General features: G+C 43.5%; 1 protein-coding gene across 7 annotated transcripts in view; it reads left to right on the forward strand.

The window, feature by feature from the left end:
• The window catches only part of BANP (BTG3 associated nuclear protein), a 156,109-nt gene that overhangs the window by 39,144 nt on the left and 92,210 nt on the right, over positions 1-24,755 (forward strand). For all 7 annotated transcript variants that reach the window (XM_053271443.1, XM_053271442.1, XM_053271439.1 and 4 more), the window contains exon 7: positions 16,461-16,700. In XM_053271443.1, the coding sequence (XP_053127418.1) occupies positions 16,461-16,700 (240 nt within the window). The remainder of the gene's footprint in view (positions 1-16,460; positions 16,701-24,755) is intronic.

A 24,755-nucleotide genomic window follows, 5' to 3' on the forward strand; every position in this document is an offset into this window, starting at 1 on the left:
GTTCATCTTTAAACTTAAAATAGTTTTTAAAATATGATTTCTCAATCAATCAATCATGTTTATTTACGGTCATAGACCAAAATTTACATACATAATAATACACATAATATAGTAGTAATATATACATAATATATCATTTCCTATCTTAAGGGCTGAGAGATAATATTGTACAATATACAAAATAATCCCATCCCGCCTTGCTACATGTCGCACTGAAAAGGGGTTCCTGTTTTCAATTTCTCTTTCTCTGGGGCCTGTTATGTTAACTGAACTCTGTTTAAAATGTGTACGAGCATAGGAACATAGGAAGTTGCCATATACTGAGACCATATAGACCACTGGTCCATCAACTCAGTATTGTCTTCAGAGACTGGCAGAGGCTTCTCCAAGGTTGCAGGCAGGAGTCTCTCTCTCCGCCCTATCTTGGAGATGCTGCCAGGGAGGGAACTTGGAACCTTCTGCATGCAAGAATGCAGGTTCTCTTCCCAGAGCAGCCCTATCCCCTGAGGGGAATATTTTACAGTGCTCACACATCTAGTCTCCTATTCATATGCAACCAGGATGGACTTTGCTTACCACAAGACCAGCTCTTCTTCCATGGGCAACACCAAATATCCAAACAACCAAATTAATTTTCAGGGTTTTTTTAAAGCTAAAAGCAGCAGTCTTTAAAAAGACAACTGGCTTAACATAAGTTCTCAGAAGCAACCAGAAAACAAACAACATTTTGCACCATTTCTAAAAGCCGTTTGGACAGATTCAGTAGCAGTTGTGGGGCAGTCACTGAAGAATGCCTCCCTACACTTGTTAGCTTGTGTTATCTGACATCCTGGATAAAAGGCCTCGTTAAGAGAGTGCTCTCAGTTGATCCTAAAGAGTGCAGAGGGGTGAGGTAATCTTGTTCAGAAGTTGAAACACCTGAAGTTAAAACACCTGAAGTTAAAACACCTGAAGTTAAAACACCTGAAGTTAAAACACCTGAAGTTAAAACACCTGAAGTTAAACCAGACTGCCTGAAACCCCCTAGGAAGCCAGTACCTGCTCTAGTATTTTCTTTGGTGGAAAAGCAACATTGTAGTGTCCATGTGCTCTGAAATGCTTCCCAGTTAGTGACAATTGTATTGGTTAGAATATTTTCCAAATTAACCATTAAGTGTTCTCTTGAAGCCATCTTTTTTTCCTTTCCAAAGAACATTTTTTAGAAGCTTGACAAATTTCTCAAGTGTTTCCATGTGCCCATCTGCTTTGGCTGTCTTCTGGAAACTACTCATTCTTTGATTATATAGACATTCCTATTTTAGTATAAATGTTTGTCTTTAAAAAATAATTCTTACAAGTTATAGCATAACCTGTCAAATACTTAAACAAAGCATTTTGCTGTGCCAATATTTATCAATGTGGATAGAGGCTGGGCTTTTCTGAGGTGGATGGAAATAGAATAAACATTCAAGCCATCTTCCCCCCCCAGCCAGAGAACATTTTTCTTTACTCTAGAGCAGGCATCCCCAAACTGTGGCCCTCCAGATGTTTCTGAACTACAACTCTCAGCATCCCTAGACACAATTTTTTGTGGCTGGGTATGCTGGAAGTTGTAGTTCAGCAACATCTAGAGGGCCGCAATTTGGGGATGCCTGCTCTAGAGGAACCAGAGTTCAAGAAAGAACATGGGGATCTTTTTTCTTTCTTTTGCTCACAATATAGATAGATAGATGATTTTCTTTTTGGCAGTATAGATCGAGTGTAGGAAAGAGTTAAATGGTGCAGTTAAGAGAGAAGAGTGTCTACGGTGCTAGTTTAAAAGGGCTTGTTTATTCTCCTCCAAGTGCTCTGTAGAGCTCCAAGCTTGGTGGCTAATAATGCTGGTTAGAGTAGGCTATGAAGTGAGGATGTCATGTGGGGCATACAGATGAATAAGCTTGAAAGGATTGATGTGTCTAGTTGGTGAGACGGGGACTGGGAATTTTAAACTGCTAATTCAAGGGCAAAAGAGAATGGGTGTTAACAGCTTAATATCTCAGCTTCTAGGGATTGATAGCTGGTGGCCCCTGAACCAAATCTGGTCCTGGTAGTGCCATTTTGGGGGTCAGAGTGGTGTATTGGAGAAGGGAAAGCAGTGGCCGTGGCCATGTCACTTGCTAACCGTCTGGCTTGACAAGTCCAGCACAGCAGCTGCTCTCTCACCTCTGCTCTTACTGATTCCTAATACTCCCCTTAAAACTGTAGTCTGTGTGAGTAGCTGAGAATATCCGCCTGTGCCTGTACAGTGCTTTGGAAAATGTGAGCACACCCCCCCCCCCCCGGCTCGCACAGTGTAGAAATCACTGCTGTAGAGAGTGCAGTGATATCCACTGTTTTAATTAGGTCATGATCATTGCTATGAAAGCAAGCCCCGGTGGATTGCTCTGATATTTTTAAGACAAGTGATAAACAGAAAGTTAACAAAATGGGGAAAGTGATTGGTGTTTATGTAAATAGTCTTGGTGACCATTGTTCCAGCTAATTAAATACTGCAGTTGGACGCTCAGATTGATTCCAGGCAAGAGGATATCAAACCTAACAATTGCATAAGCATGTGTGTTTGAAAGTGGAGTTGTACAATTTTAACAGCCCATCTGTGGAAATTTTTTTTTACAATATTTTAAATAATTCCTCATTTGCAGTGGAGGAAAATAATTAGGTCCGAATTATGGTGGGTTTCATGAATCGATGGGAAATATTGCCACTGCCTCTCAACCTCAAGTTCCCAGCTATCCATGGGGATAATATTTATCTTACAGCAGTGTTTCAACTTAGGGAGCAGCCTTGTACTTTTGTTTGCACTGATTGGCAGCAGCTCTCCAAGGTTTCAGATTCACCCAGTCCTACCTGGAGATGCTGCCAGGGAGCGAACCTGGGACCTGCTGCATGCAAGAAGATGCTCCACCACTGAGTCATGGTCTCATCCCCCTAGGGGAAGATCTTACATCAGGCAAAGCTCACATGTAGTCACCCATCCAAATGCAAACTGGGGTGGCCCTTGCTTAGCAAGGGGGGCGATTCATGCTTGTCACCACAAGGACAGCTCTGCTCTCCAGATGGTGTTGGACTACAGTTCCCACCATACCCCAACACAATGCCCTTTGGCCATTGTGTCTGGAGATGATGAGAGTTGTAGTCTGACATCTGGGGTCCCAGGGTTGAGAACTCCTGCCTTAAAGGATTGTTGTGAGGAGTACATTGATATAGTATATGTGAATACATTTAGCATGCTCAAATAGTTCTGTACAAAGAGTAAAGGTAAAGTGTGCCGTCAAGTCGGTGTTGACTCCTGGCAATCACAGAGCCCTGTGGTTGTCTTTGGTAGAATCAGGGGGGTGGGGTGGGGTTACCATTACCATCTCCCACGTAGTGTGAGATGATGCCTTTCAGCACCTTCCTATATCGCTGCTGCCCAATATAGGTGTTTCTTGTAGTCTGGGAAACATACCAGCGGGGATTTGAACCGGCAACCTCTGGTTCGCAAGTCAAGTCGTTTCCCTGCTGCACCATTAGGTGGCTGTACAAAGAGTAAACTGATGAAATTGCAAAAGTGAGACCAAGTGCATCTGAGAAGCCCTAGGGCAGCTCACAGACTATAGAAGTAACAATACAGCTAAACTGTACAGAAGTTCCTAACACTGTCCGTATGAATGTGTTGTGAGACTAATGGGAACTAGGAAAAGGTTTTGTGGCTCTTCTTTGCAGTTTGCTTTCCTTCACAGCCATGTGATCTGGAGTTGCAGGGAGGGGAACAGGAGACTTCCAGAGCCCTGTGAATGAAAAAAAGGAAGATGATAGGCCCTTCTCTTTGAATCTCTACCCCTTTTCTTTGGTTCATCCCTTTCTTTCCTTTCCGGCTGTGGGGGTTTCTAGAGTAATAGAAACAGCTCTCTGAGTCTCCTGTGGCCCTGCCTTATGTCATATCATTTGTCTGTCTGTTTTCTACTGCTCTTCATTCTGCTACCTGTGATCCCTTTAACCGGGAATGCTGGGACCTTCCACATCCAGGACATGACTCTAGTACTGAGAGCTATAGTCCTTCCCTCGTTATTAATGAGAGGAATAACCAGTGGAACTGCCTGTGGGGTCCGACGGTGAGAAGAAGGGTTCCTTGAAACTCATCACTGCACTTGCAGGCTGTTGACACATGTTGTAGTTGGTGCTTTGTGTTTCTCTTCAAAGGGGGCCCCCCTTTCTTGCTGTTCCTGGAGACTGGCAGGGGAGGAGGTTTTCTACATCCACTTTTCTTTCTGTGCACTACTAAACTTGGAGCCCTTTCTATGCTCAGGAGCACCTGGCTGAGGTTGACTGGGCTGCTCAGTGCCAGTTCCTTGACGCTTGACTCTTGCCAGTTGAGTATAAATGAATAATTTTGCTGGTGTTTCAGGTAGCAGTAAACTTCCATGTATTTTTGACAGAGGTAGATAATGTTGCCAAACAGAAGCCCGCCACAAACTTTATCTGAGAATTGCTTAACTAACACGTACAGTTCCTTGGATTAAGTTGTTTGGCCACTTAGAGGGAAAGGATGAATTTATTTTCAAGCAAATTGCCTTATAGATGGTGAGTTAGGAAAATGATATGTTGGGGGAGAATAACTAATTTTTAATAAGCGAGATTGACTTTACTAGCAGCATGATAACTTCTCTCATAAAACGTTTTGGCCTGGATTTTAATTTCTTGCTGCCTCTCTTCTATTTCATTTTCTTTCATGAGGCTCTTGCAGGCATCGGAAAAACTTAGAAGGTGAATATCATGAATGGATCCGTAGGTTCTGTTGTTGTTTTTCTGGCTCTGTTTCCCCCATGTGGCCTGAAGATGTTTACTGCAAAACAAGTTCTGTTGTCCCAAGAGTGCCGTGGTGCTCCTTTCAGTGGACCTTTGGTGGTAACTTATTCCATATGTTTAGAACCCTTTGGGTGATATTAGTTTGCCAAAATATTTTATGTTCCCAGTTTCCTAAGGTTGAGATCATTTTCCTTGGATTTGTTTTCTTGATCATTTTTGAAGAGTTTGTCAGTTTCATAAATCTTCTCCATAATGTAAGGAAAAAAACAATTAAGTCACCAGCAACCCATTTGTCTTGGCCAAAGATAATACATCCAACAGAGGAGCAGCCAGTGTTAACAGTAGAACTTGGAACTAGAGCTCTGTTGGAAATCACGGAAGGCCCTGTACATGCTGCATTTGGGATGAGCACTTGGGCAAGTTAGCGAAGGAATGAGCCTTCGGAACTGATTTTCTTACAAGTAGCAGTTGGGCGATTGTTGGGTCCAGGAATTGAAATATTGGTTTTGATGGGTGACTGGTAGTCTTGTGCAGAGTGGGAGTTGCTCTTCTATCTGACGGGATATTAAATGAATCGAATGTTCTTAATAGTCCTGGCTACATTTCCAGCTAGGCACAGTTTCTTTCACTGTGAGGAGAACCTACATTTGAGGCAGTGCTAATCCAGGACAATTCGGTATAAATAAAGGACAAATTAGAGGAGGTGATCCAATGGGGATAAGTCTCCAAGGTGACCCTTCAGAGAAGGGTCAATTTATGCATTGCCTTTTTGTGCCTTTATCTTAATACGTTCATTCTAGTTCATGGCATGCCAGACAAAGGGGGCAAGATGTCACCATGAGAAGAGAGCAGAGACTGATCTTGGGGCGAAAGAATGTTGGTCATTGTGTCAGGGGAAAGCTTTCAAGTATTTCTACTTATTTTGATTCTTTACGGAGTTTAATCGGAATTGTCTGTCCTTGGAGCACCAACGTGTGCACCCCATCAAAGGTATTTTAGAATCAGAAGATGCTTCCCAGGTTGCAATCCTCCTAAGGTACATACTGAGCTCGTTGGGTAGCTTTTGTATCTTTCTGGCTGCAAGTTAACACAAATGACATCAGTGGGAGAAAATGAGTGGAAAAATTTCCTAGACTGTGCTTAAAACTATGACCCTTGGCTGAACTGCAAGCCCATCATGAGCAGACAGTACTTTTTGTCAAGGAGACTCCATAGTATTGGAAAGTTTAGGTAGCGGTGTCATTCCATTAAAAAGAAGAAATCTCAAAGCTACCATTCTAGCCATATTTTTGTTAGGACCAACCAAAGTGACACAAAATATGTTGTCATTTTGGTTGGTATTACTAGAATTGTGGCTTTTGGATTTCTATAATATTGAATTTGTCAGAAACGCGCCTGAATGTCTTTTCTCTGCATTTGGCTGGTGGCACATCACCATGCTGGCCCTTTGGATCATCTGCCCTCTTAAGAGTGTAGTGCTTGATATAGTAAATGTAGCTCTACCTGACGAATGGCCAGCCTGCAGACAGCATGGCTCTCAGGTGGGGCAGGAGGAGAGAGAGGAGCAATCTGAGCTGACTCCTTTGGTGGCCCCCTGGCTTGTTAGGACAAGCCGCTACTAGTAACAACTCTTCAAAGTCTCAGAAACACAGGAAACTGCCTTATACCGAGCCAGACCATTGGTCCATGTTACCTGTCACCATGACCCCAAGATCCCTCTCCTCATCATTCACCGACAGCTCAGATCCCATCAGCGTATATGTGAAGTTGGGGGTTTTCGTTCCAATATGCATCACTTTACACTTGCTTACGTTGACCCGCATTTGCCATTTTGTTGCCCACTCCATGAAGCATTCAGAAACATGGTGTGGTGGATGGAAACTCTCTGTCATTGTCATCCCAGCTTCTCTGGTGAGCACTGCCTTACATGAGACAAGAGTCTTAGGAATATCGGAACCTGTCCTACACCAAGCCAGACCATTGGTCCATCCAACCCAGCGCCGTCCACGCTGATTGGCTGTGACTGCCGAAGGTCACAGTCAGGAGCTTCTCCAAGCCCCACCCAGAGATGCCAGGGAATGAACCTGGGACTCTCTGCACACGAAGCAGGTGCTCCATCTCTGAGCCACAACCCCATCCCCTGAGGGGAATATCTTACAGTGCTTACATGTAGTCTGCCATCCAAATGCAAACCAAGGCAGACCTTGCTTAGTAAATGGTACAATTAATGCTTGCTACCACAAGACTAGCTCTCCTTCTAAATAGTCCTTCCTGTTCTAAAGGTTGGAGGGTCTTTCCCATCTGCCACTGGCTACCTGGAGTTCTTGTCAATGGCGATGTCAAAGACAGAACCTGGGATCTTGGGCATGCAGAGTGTGTGTTCTGCCACTGAGCTGTGTCCCCCGCCCCCAGCAGTGATGGTTTGGTGTTTTCCATTCTTAAAACACTGTGGGAGAGCCATGCCACAATCTGCCATGTAGTTCAGCTGAAGAATCACTGCTCTCCAGCTTTTAGATTTAATGAAAAAATGCTGCTGTACCTTTTTAAATAGGCATAGTTTGAGGATATGCACCAGTGTTGCTTGCTAATATCAGTTACAATATTTATTTGCTTCCATCTTTCCATTCCCCCCACCCCCACTTCTGATGGACTCGGTTGTTTTTCCATTCTTTTTGGTTCTAATTGGATGCGTCTTTCTCTAATTTCTCCTTAATATTTTGCAGTCAGTGGGCTGTAACAGAATTTGTTTTCCAACGATTCCTTGAGTGCTGTGCCCCTGGATCATGAGTGTGTTCATTCTTTTCCAATAGCCAATTCTCATGCGCATTCCTCATTCTGTAGCAGTATTTCCTGAAAGAAGGTCAATGCTTCAGTGTTGTATTGTTTCACTTTTCGGAGTGTCATTGTAATTCGGTCACTGGATTAGCACTTAATACATCACATTGCAATCAGCACTTGAAATGTCACTTTCCAGTAAGTATCTTTTCTATAAAGCCCCCCCCCTTTTTTTAAACAAGGGTCCATCCAGCTGAATAGTGGAAATGAAACAATGGCATTTGCTACTTGTTCCCTTAGGAGACTTAATTATTGTATGATGAACAGTGCAATCCTAGGTACTTACTTGGGAGTAAGCACTGCTCAGTGGGGCTTTGAAATAAACATGCTTAAGATTGCACTGTAAATGGAGCTGTCTCATCTATTCAGAATCCCTGTGATCCATTAGCCCTTTGTGGTTCTTTTGTCCAGAAGCAAGAAGGAAACAGCAATAATGCAGAGCAGCACAGTTAGATTAAAAAACAAAAACGTCATCAAGGGAGCACAAAATTAATCCAAGTGGATGACCCATCTAAACAAGGCTGTCTTTGCCAACATATGAATGACTGAAAGGGAAAGAGCTAGATGAGCCTCCTGAGGCCATTCTAGAGACATTGCATGCAGAAGGTTCCCAGTTCCCTCCCTGGCAGCATCTCCAAGATGGGGCTGAGCGAGATTCCTGCTTGCAGCCTTGGAGAAGCCGCTGCCCGTCTGCGTAGACAACACTGAGCTAGATGGACCAATGGACTGACTCGGTATAAGGCAGCTTCCTCTGTTCCTAGAGTCTGGTTGCTGTAGCTGAGAATGACAGAATTTGCAGAGTTTAGGTGGCACAACCAAGACTGACCTTAACCATCACAGGCTCCTCCTCCCTATCTGCATAAGGAATCCCCACTGCCCAATCACCATGGTGCCACGGGCTCCTCCTCCCTATCTGCATATGGAATCTCCACTGCCCAATCACCACGGTGCTTCTGCTCGCGAACTCTCACGAGAGCTGCCACACATGGGATTAGCCACAGGTACGCCCTAGATAATTTTATATATATAGATTATATATAGATAGATAGTTGAGAAAAATAGAAACATATTTTTAATAGTTTCATTTGTTCTGCAGTTTGATCAGGGCCTCTGAAGTGGGTCTTGGTTGAACTGGACATAATTTCACAAAACAGGAATTCTGAATTTGATCCTTTTTAAAAAGGCAGAGTCCATTGTAACTTTTCCAGAATCTGTTTCACTGTCAATAAATGGACTTTTTGTTCCCTCACATATAAGAGATAAAAACCAGCACGACCTATCCTGTTTATGCCACAGAAGTATCCCAGAGGACAGCATCTTTCTGTTGGTTCTGTTATGTTTAATAAAGGCCTTTTTAAAAAATGCAGTTTTTTTAAATATATAAAGAAATTTAAACCAGGACACTGACATTTTCAAAGAAAGATAGTATTGATCTCTCTTCTCTGAAGACACTCCTATTTTTATTTTTGTACGTGATTGCATTATTTTAAGTAGCTAACCAAGTGAAGAACAATTATATAGTTTTAGCTTTCAGTTTTATAAACTTCAAAATAAATTCAGGAAAAACATTTTGGAAACGAGGGTACATAAAAATAAGGAATTGTCTGCTGGATTTTCATGAAAAATTCACAGTGGAATTCTTGATTCACGTGTTTATAGTTTTGGCGTGTCAACATTGAATTGCTTGAGAAGCATCTCAGTGGTGTGTGTGTGTATATATATGTATACACACACACACACATATATACACACACACACACATATATACACACACACACATATATATATATATACACGCATCTACTACTGAGATGCTTCCTAAACAAGAATGCATGCAAATTTATTTATTTATTTATTTATTTTATTTTATTTTATTTTTACATTTATATACCGCCTTTCGTTAAAAGAAAACCCCAAGGCGGTTTACAAAAGTTAAAACATACAATAAAAAGGCAATAAAAACATCAAACAAAAATATAAAAACATATACAAACATTGATTGCTAGTATACAGATCATAATTAATTCTGAATGCGAGCCCATTGCAGAGACCTGGTAAGTTACTGATGGATCAGAGGGCAGCAGTTGTGGTGATTTGCTGCTTCATAGGAAGCTGCTTTCTACTTAGACCCTTGATCCATCTAGCTCAGTATTGTCTACATAGGCTGGCAGCGGCTTCTTTAAGGTTGCAGGCAGGAATCTCTCTCGGCCCTGTCTGGAGATGCTGCTGGGGAGGGAACTTGGAACCTGATGCTGAGTGGAATATATTTCAGTGCTCACACATGTCGTCTCCCATTTATATTTAACCAGGGTGAACCCTGCTTAGCAAAGGGGACAAGTCATGCTTGCTTGTGACCCCAACTATCCAAGTCCTCAATATATAAAGCCCATGAACTCTTGAGCTCCACAATGGCTGGTGCGGTTTCCTCCCCAGTTCTTGCTTTACAAAGAAATGCAGCTTTTCAAAAGCGGGTCATAAGTTCAGTATTCAGAGATTCTATGTTTGCTTTAAGTTCAGATTTCATTTTCAACCAAGTTATTTTAAAAAGAAACGTCTTACAACTAAAACTGCATTTTTAAAAGAAGTCTGTGTTTATTCACCTTGCTGGTATGGCACAGGCCTCTTTCAGCTCAGCTGTATAACGATGTTGGGTGGTCATTGTATTTCCAAAGCATTGTTCGTGTTCCACCTGACATGCTTCTGGCTGTATGTGTTAGGTGCTGGTGCATGGTCTGCTTTTTGCTCCCCCTTCTCCCATCCCTCCCCAAATTCTTGGGTCTCAATGTGAAGTTCAAGCTAGATCATAGTTGGCATTGGGTTGCAAAACGAAATAGGAACAGCCTCTGTTTAACTCCTCAGTGACCTATTAAAGCCAAGGAAAACTGAAGAAACTGAACTTTCTGGCCAAATAGTTCCACAAAAATTCCTGTTTGTTTTGAAAAGAGTTCTTTTTATTTTCAGATAAGCAGTGATTATTCTGAAGAGTTAAAAGCAAAAACAAATTGCTACCTGTGCAAAGGCACTCTCAAAGCAGATGCAGCTGAGAACAGGGCAGCACTTTGTAGCTGTTGTTTTAAGCTCCATCACTTATAGGTAGCCATCATTTTTCTCTGTGTCTCTCCCCTCCACTGCCTTCACCTCCCCACACCTACCTGTTAACTCTCAGCCTATTTCCCAGGCCAAAAACGACATGTGAAGCTCTTCTGGATTGTTTCTCTTGGCCTGCAGGGCCACCACTAAGGATGATTAATTTTGGCAATGTTTGCACAACAAGTGCAGATTCAAGGGGTCGTCCCATAAAACGGATGGCTAGGAACTTTAGGTCTGACAAGAGGAAGCACTTTTGCACACAGAGTATAATTAACCTATGGAATTCTCTGCCACGAGATGTGGCGATGGCCACCAACTTGGAAGGCTTTAAAAGGGGCTTGGACAGATTAATGGAGGACAGGTCTATCAGTGGTTGCTCGTCCTGACGGCTAGGGGCTCCCTCCAGGCCCAGAAGCAGGATGCCTTCACATACCTGTTGCAGGAGAGTACATAGGAACGTAGGAAGCTGCCATATACTGAGTCAGACCCTTGGTCCATCTAGCTCAGTATTGTCTTCACAGATTGGCAGCAGCTTCTCCAAGGTTGAAGGCAGGAATCTCTCTCTCAGCCCTATCTTGGAGATGCTGCCAGGGAGGGAACTTGGAACCCTCTGCTCCTCCCAGAGCGGCTCCATCCAGTGCTCACACTTCTAGTCTCCCATTCATATGCAACCAGGGCAGACCCTGCTTAGCTAAGGGGACAAGTCATGCTTGCTGCCACAAGACCAGCAGCAGGAGAGGGGGCATGCCTCCAACGCCTGGTTTGTGGGCTTCCCAGAGGTGTCTGGTGGGCTGGACGAAAGAGGTCTTAGGCCTGATCCAGCAAGACTCTTCTTATCCATCTTAAACGATAATTTAGATTTTCTAGATTTTGATAATCAGCACTGATTATCTATGGAAATATTTTCAGTTCCGTTTTTGCTGGTCTGGTATTAAAAGTTCTTAGTGATCTGTCATCTTAACTAATTGCTGTATCAGTATCTTGAACCTTTTCAGTGACAAGAGGCAGGCTAATATGTGGAGGTTTATTTAAAAGAGAAAAAAGGGTCCCCTACAAATATGCCAGGTTATTATTGAATTGCTCCGGGGATGGGTGGCTATATTTTTAGCACGAGAAGCAGTTTGTTTTCATAAGACGACTGCAGTGTTGCGCCTTCCTGCCGCAGCGACCAGACAGCCTTCCCCGCCTCGAATGCCAGACTTGCACCTCACTTTCGTTTGTCAAATAAATAAAAACTGTTTTGACGAATGGAATGAGTTAATTCTCTAAATGTTTATGTGGGCAGGTGTTTCATTGGCTTCCCTTTTGTTTTAAAGGGATGATTGATGGCACCCAGTGAGAATGCTGTGCTGGCTTCTTGCTTCTAGACTTTTCGCAAATGCTCATATGTCAGGCTGGTTAAGGGAATATTTCCAGGCGGAATAAAGTGAGCAGCAGCAAAGGGTCAGCCATCGCCCTGGGTGGGGAGAACACGCACATGTGCACACGCCAATAAAGCCCTCTGAAGAGGCTGGAGTGGCAGCATGCCGATGTATTGGTGTCTGCATGTGGATGTTGTTCTCGTGGCACAAGGTTTTGATATAGTTTAGAATCTCGAGTTTAGATTTCCCCCTGTGCTTCGTTACTGCAGCAACCTGTGTGTGTGTGTGTGTGTGTGTGTGTGTGTGAATGACCCCCCTCCTCCCAGCCTTGCAGGCACGCTCCACAAAGGCAGCCTCCTCTTTAGGTGCAGCAGGTGGGGGGCCGACCTTGTAGGTTTGAAATGAATTGACCTCATGCCTCTCTGAAGGATCAGCATTGTAAAATGGATGGCTTTTCTCTTTGTGCAGTGGGAGGGAGTCAACATTAAAGTGTCTGACTCAGGATTTAGACTGAGCAGAACTTTTGTATGTGTGCACGGGTTCCTGCGTCTGTTTTTTCGGCACTCTCCTTCTGTTTTAAAGATAGCAGGACGTGCTGTCATGCTTTGCCTTCTGCTTCTTCGTCCGTGCTTCGTGCCTTCAGTGAAGCCCTATGCCCCAAATCAGGAAGCTGTAAAATGTATACATTTTGGACAGGAAAGAGGCCTCCTGTTCTATATTTTGAGCAGAGTTAGTCTGTAGAAATGGTACAGTCTCAAACATAGGGAAACTGCTTATTTTCAGACTGTACTTTTAATTCAAGGCGAAATTCAGCACTGAAGCCTTTGCTATCCTTTCCAGATATCTGTCAGCAGTCAGGTAAGGCTTCATTGCAAAGGCAGCATCCTTGACGCAGATCAAGTAAATAGTGTGACACGGTCAAACTGATCTTGTTTTGATTGAAAGAGGCTATTGCAAGCTAATGGATAAAGTAATAATACTGTATAATTGAGGCTTCATCTACACTGGAAACCTGAACAGGATTTAAACTGGGTTAACCGTTGGCGACATTATCCAGGGAGGCAGCAGGCAATCTATTCAATTGCTATACAACCCTTTAACACAAATATTCTCACGGTGACCCACAATAAAAACCAAACAGTAAAATGACTATGAGTTAAAAAGTTAAAACAAGCTGGTTTTTGGGGTGGTCTGCAGGTAGCAGGATTAACTCTCCCATTGAAACCAATGGGACATAAAAGCATTTTAAACTTCAAATAGTGCCATTTTTAAAAATCCTTTATGAAGACCTGTAAGGTAGGTAGTTAGCATTCCCTTTGCCGAGTGGGGAACCGAGGTTAAGGGATGTGCTACTTCACCTTTAGTTTAACAGGGATGTGACTCCACTTTCATGTCCAGCATTCCACCTGTGTCAGCTTCCAAATGTCTGTATGGAGCATGACATTTTTTCCCTTTACCAAAGCAATCCTACAAAAACCAGGTGGATGGCTTTGCAAGCTCATCTAACTTTTAGCATTCCATGTTGTTGCAGTTCACCTGTGTTAAGCCTGGATCTTCTGCTGGCTGTGTCAGGGTGCCTTTGATGAGGTGTTCGACAAATGATCTGGAGCACTGGAGCTGCTTCTTCTGCTAGGCTTTTATTGCTTTCTTCTTGGCATGTTATCTAACAGAACACAGGCCATTTAACTCCAGCCAATAGCAGGAAATAAAGATTGTGCTTTTTCAGGAGGTCACACAGATGCTTTCAGTCTGGAGTAAAGCCCCTCTCGCTGAACTGCAAAAGAATAGTGCTGAAAAACAGGAATCCACTTTTTCACAGCTACCACACATTGAGTTGACACTTTTGACGAGCTTTCCACCATGACCCCAAGATCCTTCTCCTGGTCAAGCACTGACAGCTCAGATCCCATCAGCATATAAGTGAAGTTGGGGTCTTTCGTCCCAATGTGCATCACTTTATACTTGCCAACATTGAACCGCATTTGCCATTTTGTCGCCCACTCACCCAGTTTGGAGAGATCCTTTTGGAGCTCCTCACAATCTGTTTTGGATTTCACTACCCTAAATAGTTTGGTGTCATCTGCAAATCTGGCCACCCTGCTGCTTACCCCAACTTCTAGATCACTTATGAATAAATTAAAAAGTACCGGTCCGAGTACAGATCCCTGGAGGACCCCACTTCTTACTTCCTTCTGCATTGCTTGCCCAGTGTTTCATAAAACAAAGCCATACTCAGATCAGATTTTTTTGTAATGAATACGGCTTTATTTTGCAAGATGTTGCCAAAAAATTGATGGCAAGTTGCTGTGTGTTTATAGCTTGAAAAGAGTCTTTCTCTTTCTTCTAACCATGTGATTGCAAATTGCTTGTGAAGTTCAACCTATTAGAGTATTGAGTACCAGTGTAATTAAATCTGCATTCTGCATCTTCTGGTAACTTCAGCCTCAATCAAGAAGAAGATGCACTTGGGAAATGAGCTTCAATGATTCATTGTCAGTTCTGGGTCTGTTGATTTGGTCAATGACATATTGTTTAGGAAGTAATGCAGCAGACTCCCATTCAGTAAGTCTGAAAGAAAACACAACATCTCCACTTCCATTTGGGAGCTTTGGTTCCAGTTGAGTGACTGCCTTTAATAAACCCGCTAAATAATTAATCAAGTAAATTGCCACTTGCTGCCACTTATGTGCTGACCTTTCCAAGTAGGTCCCAGCTGTTGCTGAGTCAACCGTTTTGTTCCCAGGACTGTTGTGACTCATCCCTCTGTGTTTGCTGACTAAGATGACATCCATTTTTCATAGGCAGCTCTGACTTTTGCTTATCTCTGCTGTACCCATTAACTGGGATGTGAGTTTATTGTGGCTATACTGCATATCACCAAATCTGACATCCAGTTTGTGAGAATCCCAGTTATTTTTGTTCACCTCCTGGTTGAAAAGCAGTTTTAAAAGAGGAACAGCATGCTGCAAAGACTTCTGATCCCAGGTAGACCCCACCCCTTATCCTATCTACTGCTCAGTCAGTTTCTGCTACTGCAGTGCTTTGCGATAGTTGCATCTCTAGTGGAATAACTATGACATTGTGCTGGATGTTCTTCTGTTTCTCAACATATTTTCTGCCAAAGGTTTAATAACATCTGTCACCTAACAATAAATCAAGGTTTGTAGTCTTGTCATAACTTGATCTGCTTACAGACTGAGTCTTCCTTTGTCACATTTCCCTAGGTTTTATTTGAGGTAACCCCTTTAAAAATACCAAGGGTTGATTTAAGCAGCAGTGGTAACTGAAATGCCTACATTAGTGATAGTGGTTCATGTGAGGGATGGAGAAGCTGATCCCATATGAAACTCTGTGACTTGTTGAAGTTAGTACTTCATGTAAATGGTTCTCTTTAATGTTTGTTTTTCTGCTTTTTTGGTCCTTGTATGTGTTATGTTTGTATAGACTTTTCTTTTGTTTTAAAGGCGACTCAGGCTTTTATGCTGCATATATCTAAAACAATGAAGGAAATCCTTGAGGCTCTCTATTATTTTTTCATAGGAACACAGGAAACTGCCTTATACAGAATCAGACCATTGCTCTGTCTAGCTCAGTATTGTCTACACCAGTGGTTCCTAGCCAGGGGTCCTCCAGATGTATACAATAAATTGTAGCTAGGGATGATGGGAGTTGTAGTTCAGCAACATCTAGAGGAACCCTGGTTGGGAACCACTGGTCTACACTGACTGGAAGTGGCTCACCAAGGTTTCAGGCAGGAGCCTCTCCCAACCCTACCTGGAGATGCTGCCAGGGACGGAACCTGGGACCTTCTGCATGCAAAGCAGATGCTCTGCCCACTGAGCTATGACCCCGTCTCCTAAGGGGAATATTTTAACAGTGCTTACATGTAAACCCTGATTATCAAGGGGCACAATTCCTGCTGGTTACTGCAAGACCAGCTCTCCATCCCAATCCCTGGTGATATGCCCTGTTGGTTCCCCTCTAGCTTTAAGGAAGCTGGTGGACATGCCTTGATTCAACCAGACTTGCAGGGCTTAAGTCTTCAGTTACTGCAAGTTATATGTATTTTGGAGATTTTGTTTTAAAGTGACATATCATTATCCAGATTCTGTAAGGAGTTTTTATTGTTGTTTTTAGCCACCTTTCAAGATCCAGAATTTGTGTGGAAAGGAGAGATAGGCATGCATGAACTAAAAGTAATGAATGTGGATAAATTTCTGTGTTACAATTATCTCAGAACATTTCTGATGAAGGTAGGCGGGGGGAGAATCATCTGAGTTGTGGTTGATGAGATATTTGATGAAAATGGAGCACATGTTAAACACACCCCTTTGTAATATAATATGGTCTCTTCTGTGTGTGTTTCAGAGGATTATCCCAGCGGGACATGGCTGGGAGATGAAAACAACCCGGAGATGCGGGTGCGTTGCCCCATCACGCCAGCAGACATGCTGCACATCAGCACCAACTGCCGCACTGCAGAGAAAATGGCACTAACGCTGCTCGATTACCTCTTCCATCGAGAAATCCAGGCCATCTCCAACCTGTCAGGGCAAGGGAAGCATGGGAAGAAGCAACTAGACCCTCTTATGATTTACGGCATTCGTTGTGAGTATGCCTTCCCTTTGGGGTTTGGATCTCTTCCCATAAGCACACATTTGAACTTTGTTCTTGGATGGTTAGAAAGGTTAAATATGTAGCATACAGAGATAAAAAAATTTCCCATTTCCTTTTCCCCCTGGCTTATTTGTATCACTCAGTGGGCGCCTGTCAAGGATTATGTAGAGTGAAAGCTTCCAGAAAGCCTTTGCCAGTAGCCCTATTGTGAAGGTGAAACATGGCTATAATCAAAGTTGCTGTGACATCCCGGACTCTGTATCAGTCTCACTGAAATCGGTTTGGGAAATGCGTCTGACTTGTTCTAGGCCAATTGCTTTTTTGAGTGACATGTACGTGAACTTAGCATGGTTGCAGTCTGGACAGAAGACTTCATGAGCTTGGGGATGCCTGACATATACATTTCCCATTTTCTGTCATGGGAAGCATCAGAAATTGGTGGCTACACAGTGGGTTTGCTTTTTAACATTCTGAAATGGGTAAAAAAAAATCACTAGAAGGATGTTCAGCTGTCCTTGATGATCAGACTGCATCTTTGCAGTTCTGCAGACCTTGGAAGCTGCTTTGTTTTCTCTTGCCACCAAGCAGATGTTTTGTTCGTTTCTATTCAAGGCAAGTTCCTTGAGGGCCAATTAGCATTTTAATGCACTTGATGGTTCCCCTGTAGAAACATCTCAAGCCCTGTTTGCAGTTCTGGGTGTCACTCTTCATGTTAGTTTGCAACTAGAGAACATATCCAGGTGTAGCATGCATTCCTGATTGAAATAATGAAACACAGTGGCATCAATAGCTGCATCTCGGACACAGATGTTGTGCAAATATTCAGGATAGCCACAGATTGGATCTCTGTTTCTGATCAGCCAGAAACAGGGAATGTATCTGGTTTGGCTGCTTTGGCTGCTCTTTCCAAGTGGGACAAGCATATTTAATTCTTGTTTTCCATGTGCATCATTTCAAAGGTTGACTCCCTCACTTATGCTGAAATGCACAGAGTCAGAGCAAGTTGGATTACTGTTGCTCGTAAAAGTATATATTCTTCCACTTAAGGAAAAACTTAAACCTGACATACAGCTTGAGTAAAGCCCTCTTAAGGGTTACAGTCTGTATTTTCTGCCCCACTGGGCATGGGGACTTAGGAGATGGTTAACTCCTGCTAATTAACAAGAATGCAAAGTCCCGGTTTGGAAGATTGTGCCTGTATTCACAGGTGTGCCTGGAATGCTCCCAGTTGTTCCAGGGAGGAGAAGTATTTGGGCCTGCGAAAAAGCAGGCATTTTTTTGATATAGCTGCAATACTACTAAGTGCTGACTGAGCCTGTTGCCACCCTGCTTTCGCCTAACAGTGCATGTATTTCCTCATTCCTTCCTCCTGTACTTGGGAGGGAGGAATCAAGGCTGACATGGCTCTCTTCATTCTTTGGGGCAGGAGCAGACAACCTTGGCTCCTCAGCTATTGTTGAACTACACCTCCCATCCTCCTCAGCCACAATAAACTGTATCTGGGAATGATGAGAGTTGTAGTTCAACAACAGCTGGAAAGTCAAGGTTGCCTTCTGCTCTAGAGAAAGAGGGAAGCCACTAGATTTGATGCCAAACCATGGCTAAGGCTTAACTATGGTCTGATGGGATGTCTGAATTGACAAACAATGCTTTGATTGGCTGACAAACCAGAATTGGGAACTTGGCTTGAGGTGCGCTTGATAATAAAGTTTGATGCAGTATCTGAATTGACAAAGCATTGCAATGGCCATCACTCTGCTTCCAAAGGCTGCCACACCAAAAAGATGGGAATGAATTTATGCAGGTAAATATGGAGAGGGTGGAAAATGAAACCAGAGAAGCAGCTCTATTTAACCTGTGGCTTGCCCAGTGCACATTTGGAAGCTGAAATCACAGTGGGAGTTGTAAACTATTGTTGTTGGAAATAATGGTTGCGTGTGGGGGATCTCCTCCTGAGCTGTGCACTCCCTGCTCACTTCACAGCTCTATGGAGCTGTGCCATTTTAAATCCTGGGTAGATAAAGTCACAGTTCCATGTGCTATCTGAATCTGGAGCAGTTGTCTGGCTCTGGCTTATAAACTCTGGTTTCACATCCTGGTTTAATCCTATTTTGTAAGCCACGTTTAGACAACAGCCATGAGTTTGGACAATACATGAAGCTGTGTTTTGATCCAAGATGTTGGTGGTAGGGAAATAGAGGGAGTAAGAGTAAGGGAGAGGAAAGTGTGCATGGGCTTGGGAGGGTTCAGCCTGCAAAAAACCACAGTCTGTTGTGTTGTCTGAACTAGCCCATTGGGTGGGTTCTCCTCTTGACTGTTCCCATCTGTCTTCTGCACTTGTTTGGTTTGGATCTGAGAGTAAGACAGGAGTGCCTGCTTTCAGAAGAAACCTGGCACCAAGTGCTGGAAGACTCCCATGTGCTACTTGTGATTGGCCTACTGGTGTCAAAAGGTAATGGTGGGTCCACTGGGAACTCTGCAAATACCACTTGGATATTGTCAAAGGAGCAGTTTCCTTATGTTTGCGTAATACTAGGCTCCCTGTCTGCAGTAGGTTCTCCCAGACTCCCTGACACATGCGGTCCTGTCCAAGTGTATAATCTATACGTCTGTCGGTCTGGCCCCATTTGGCACCTTCCTGCAGAATGGCACTCGGTGATGCTATTTTCAGCTTGGATGCTAAGCTAGCGTTGCCATGTGCCAGCTGCACACTGTGATTGCCAGAGTCGCCTTTTAGTCGAGTCTCTTCTTTCAGCTTGTCAGTGGAAAGATTTTGTCCCTTTCCTCCTTCTGGGAAAAGAGCCCCCAACCAAATCTGTATTTAATAGAAAATATTTTGAAAAGTATATAGTACTCTGAAGCCACACTTTCCAAATGAAGGGAAAGATGCTGATTAAAAATTCTTTATATACTCCATAAGCTTTCCACAAAGCGTTTATCTTTTGAGGTATATGTTTTCGTTTGGTTGCTTGCTGCAAGCAGTGGCAGCAGCAGAGGTCATGGAGAGAAACTTCTGGACCGCTAAGGGCATGTGCCTGAATTGGGCAAACAGGATGGCATTAATTCCATCCTCCAGGCTGCTCAAAGAAAGAGAATCTTTTTCAGGTGAGAACGGGTAGCGGAGCTTCAGCAGCTAAGAGGTTCTTTGTCACTGAAAATATAGACTTGAACTCTGTGAGGCAATATTTGTGATAGCAGCTGTAAATGTGGGCCTTAAAAAGTATAACTGGCCTGGATGTTTTAAAATTGAAAGGTAGAACTACTGCACCTCCAAAGCAGTGTCCCCTTTGACAGGGATACCCAGATGTTGTTGATTACAACTCCCATTGTCCTCAACTCCAGTGACCTTTTGGCTGTGGATTATGGGAGTCGGAGTCATCAACATCTGGGAATCCTTGTTAGGGGGGACACGGCTTCAAAGCCCTTCGTGGCCTAGGCTGCCCCTATCGTCCCAGTCTCCTATTGTGACAATCCCTTCCTACAGCCATTTCTTGTGCAACTCCAGCTTTGAAGTTCCTTCTGCACAACAGTGCCCTTCCTTTCTCACCAGTATCCTTTCCTTTCTCATCTCCACCAGTTTCAGTGGAGTAACGGCAAGAGAGAGGGCATGCCCTCAACTCCTGCCTGTAGGCTTCCAGCAGCATCTGGTGGGCCACTGTGCGAAACAGGATGCTGGACTAGGTGGGCCTCCTTGGGCCTGACCCAGCAGGGCTGTTCTTATGTTCTCGAGGTCTCTAGTGCCTGGACGTGATTCCCAATATGCTTCCTTGGTGCCACCTCTCCCACTTCCTCCAAATCTCCTTCCAGGACCCACCTTTTCTGAGAAGCCTTTGGCACAGTCCGTTCGGCCCTACACACGGCTGTAGCTTAGCCTGCTAGTAACTGCAAGAATGGCAACATTCTTCCAGGTTAACCCTCCTTGTGTAGTTTTCTAGGTTGTAAGCTCTTGGGGAGGGGACCTGCCCTCTCATTCTCTATGCCACATACATGGATGGGGATGATGCTGTATAAATAAACGATACTAACAGAGCAGCTTCACTAAAACGACACATTGCCCATATGGTTTCAGACTTAGGGTACCTGAAGGACCACCTGCTCCGCAGTGCTTTAGGATCTGGATGTCCCCACGTTTTGGAGGTTAGCCAAGCAGTAAACTAGAGATGGAGCTCTCTTGGTCATGGGGGTGTGGGGATGATGTTCTGATTCTGAAATGCTTTCTCCAGGGATATTTGCCCGGCACCTACTTTTGTGTTAGCTTTTAAGGCACCGGCTGAAGAATGTTTCATTCTCCTGAGCATTTAACGAATCCTATTTTAGAGCTGCCGCTTGCTGTTTTATTACTGGCATTTTGGCTCTTGATTGTTTTATAGTAGGTTTTTTTTTTAAATTGCTGCCTTTGGGAGTGTGTTAAGTGTTAATTGATAGCTTTAATTACTTTGTTGTTTGCTTTAGAAGTCTACTTTTTGTACAGCAAGGCAGGATAGAAATATTGTCAATGAAATGAGTAATGTTCAGGAAAGTGTCTTGTGTTATACAGTAGTCCGAAGTGGGTTTGAAGTTGATGAGGAATGCTGCTACGGTTACAGGAAAAGTTACTTGACAGTTGACGCTGGCTAGTCCATAAACTGTTCAATTGTCTGCTTGGGAATACAGACCGTTGGATGATAGCCTCATTACTGTTGATGGGTGATGATATTCTAATACAGCATCCAGAATTAACTTCTTGAATTCCGTCTGTAAAATTATGATGCTGTTGTAAAATATCACTTTTTAAAATTTTTGTTTTTTTGCAAATGTCTTTTGGAGATATACATTCCAAACAAATTGGCCTTCATTCTATGTAGTTGTTTCTTTAAACAAAAAAGATGGTGGGGGGACGACCCCAGAAGCTGCAATTTTTTTATTTTTGCCAAGTTCCCCAAGGATCACACATTCCCACCAGCCTGATAACTTCTGAGGGTGTTACATTCCACGCTCTGCATCGTGGACGCAAACTCTTTTCTAGCCTAGCAGGGCAAGATCCAGCATTATCTTATTGCTGATAAAAGCTGCAGCCAAGCAGACAGCAGAGGAATTTTTTCCACTATGGCTGCATGGCAGGAACACCAGCCCAGGGAAATAAGGAATTCTCACATATCTTTCCCTCGAGAGTGCAGTTTCCATAGATGGAATTGGAGATGATTTCATTCTGCTTCATTGCTGGATAGTTCATCCAAATCTCCTAAGTTTTTCAGAACAAATAGCTTGGGATTATGAACCGGAGGCCCAAGGTTCTTGTACTGTGATGTTGGTATTGCCATACTTGTTGCTCCATTACGTGATTTTGCACATTCACAGGCAGGTAGAACACCTGGGAGGAAAATTGCTCCTGTTGGCAAAGCATATGTGTACATGCAGTGCCAGGAAAATAGAAGGTATATGCTGAATCAGCTGTGGAACTCAGGGCAATTTGTTGAAACTTCAGGTTGTGACTGTGTGTGTAATAATGTAAGAGACATTCTGGGTACCTTTTTAAGGGAATGGTGGGCTGGAAGGAGGAGAGGCAGTGGAAAATGGAAGGGGTGATCAGGAGGAATAAGAAGTGAAGGCAGGATGAGCAAGCTGGACACTGAAATGGCTCTGTAGCTCTGGTCTTTTGCAGCCAGTTGACCTCTACTGGCGATGTTGCTGAAAGATGGTAGAAGCTGAATCCCGAAGCACAAAAGAGCCACTTTCAGCATTGCAGAAAGAAATCTTTCCCTTTACAACACATATTTATGAAATTGTTAATAATAATAATCTTTAGAATGCCAAGCAGAGTATAACAGCTTGGCTCTTCAGTCTATTGAACCTGCTATCAGTTTAATTCATCTGCTGTTGGGTGTGTTTCATCTGGAACCCATCAATGTTTAAAGTAGCCCAGACAGGCGGCTGCAACTTAAAACACAGACACAACCTTATCAGAATAGAACAAGGAAAATACGCTCCTGCTTTCTTCCTGTTCAGTCAGGATGAAGTTCATTGAAGTACCATGACAATGGTCCTTCTTTTCTCAGTTCCATCTTGTTTAAGGATCAGGATCTCAACAAGTGTGAGTGGGGAGGGGGATATTCTTGGAGAATCAAATTTTATTTTGCCAAGTTGACAATACAAAAGATAAGATCGATGTTCTTAGCTGGTCCTAGAGCAATGTCCTTCACTGTAAGTGGGAGCCCCCCTCCCAGACTAATTGTTCATTTGGGCCGTGCAAAGCTTCAGACAAAGTTGAATATTCTGCACTGTCCCCCGGCTTCCTGCAGAGGTGACCACTCTCACCGTATAGTGCTGTGCATTGCCCAGCAAAGTTGGGGGCTGGTGAGGATCTCCCTTTAGAGAAACAGAGCCCTCTTGAGCCCCTGAAGCATCTTGCAAAGCATACACAGAGGGCTGGGGAGTGTAGCCCTCCTCAGCACTTCCCTTCTAGAGTTCTGAAGAGAGGGCTCCATCTTCCTAGCACTGAGAAAACTCAGTACTGTGTGGAGGTCAACACAGTGGGAGATGGCTTTCCTAGTGAAGAGGTTTTTTTTTTTTTTTTTTTGCCAGAGTGGTTCTTTCTTGAAAAATTGGAGATCACTGTCCTAGAGAGATGAAAACAGTGTTGGATGGATTTGGGATGAGCTACTGATTTACCTGATTCAAAAGAAGTGGTGGTGTTGTGGATCTCTTCTGTATGATGAAGTTTCCTGCTCCTCTGCTGAATTTAAGAAGGAGAGGCAGACTGCCCAAAAGGATTTAAAGGGGAGCACATTAGAATCCTGCTTGATTGTTTTAGTTTTGCTAGACTGTTCAGTGTTTTCCCAGGCTGTGAAAAATCATGGATGCACAGACTGCAAATGCTCACATTGCTGCTGCTATTGCTATGAAGAGTTTTGCCTCCTCCCTCACTTTCCACTAAGCATCCCTAGACCAGGTGTTAAATTTGGAAACTGATCATATAACAGTGTCTGCCTGATGGACTGTAATGAGCCTCTGCCTGTTCTGGGCCAGAGGAAAAGGGTGTGATTTTTGTGATATCTGAACCTTACCATTCACAAGTTGTGGATGGAGCACTTGGCGTCAACATGCAGAACCAAAAATGAAAGCTATTCTCATATGGCACCTGCAGCCTTGTTTTAATTAAATTCTCACTAAGCATCCTTGTCAACTTACTGGACAAATCGCTGTGTTTGCTCACACCAGATGAGCTGCTTAAGTTTACATCCTATGGGGCTGACATCGAAACCCTTCTTCTGAGAACAACAAGTGCGTGAAATTAAGCCTGGGTGCCCAGGAAGATGGATGTTTGAAGGCTATTTGCTCAACACACTTACAATAAATGACTTTTCATTGAGGTTAGAAATCTTGCCAGGTGGGTCAGCGTCAAGGCAGTTTGCCAGACCAGTTAGAAACCATTCTGATATTAGAGACGTGTTTCTTCAGCTGCTTTCTCCCCAGTTGCCTATACATATCTTAAAGAATTGAGTAGGGGAAAGTTACTTCAAAATGGTGTGTTCAGAAGAAGAAATATTAAAGGAATGTGAAAATTAGCTGGTCCGGAGGTCCAGAATAGAAGCATCTAATAGAAGCATCTTCAACATACATGTGGCCAGCTGCCCGAAGGGAGGAGGCTTCATTGCTGCTGTGGTGCTTCTCTGCAAACTTTTTATGGGGGCTGCCAGAGCCTGGTTTCGGTTTCCAACAGCTCTTCTTTGAACTCCTTTACAATCTTGCCATATGGAGGGAGGCAATAACACATTTCAAGGCTTGGCAGAATATAGATAGGAGTGATGACCCAGGCTGCAGAGTCTTCCGCGTGCCTAAACTCCACAGTACTCAGAGGGGCTTTCTTCTGAGTAAACCTGCTTAGGATCATGCTGCATGTTTATCTTGAACTGCTGCTCTAAGGAAAGCCAGCTAGGCTAGTATCTCCAGGTCAGCTCTCCTCATTTTTTGCTGGCTGTTTTCCTCCCCCTACCCCTTTTTTCTTGCATATATGTATTTCATTTTCTGTCCCTGGCCAGTTGCAGTTTAATAGACTTGAAATGAAGG

This window comes from Hemicordylus capensis, chromosome 9 (assembly GCF_027244095.1).
Source record: "Hemicordylus capensis ecotype Gifberg chromosome 9, rHemCap1.1.pri, whole genome shotgun sequence".
NCBI lineage: Eukaryota > Metazoa > Chordata > Lepidosauria > Squamata > Cordylidae > Hemicordylus > Hemicordylus capensis.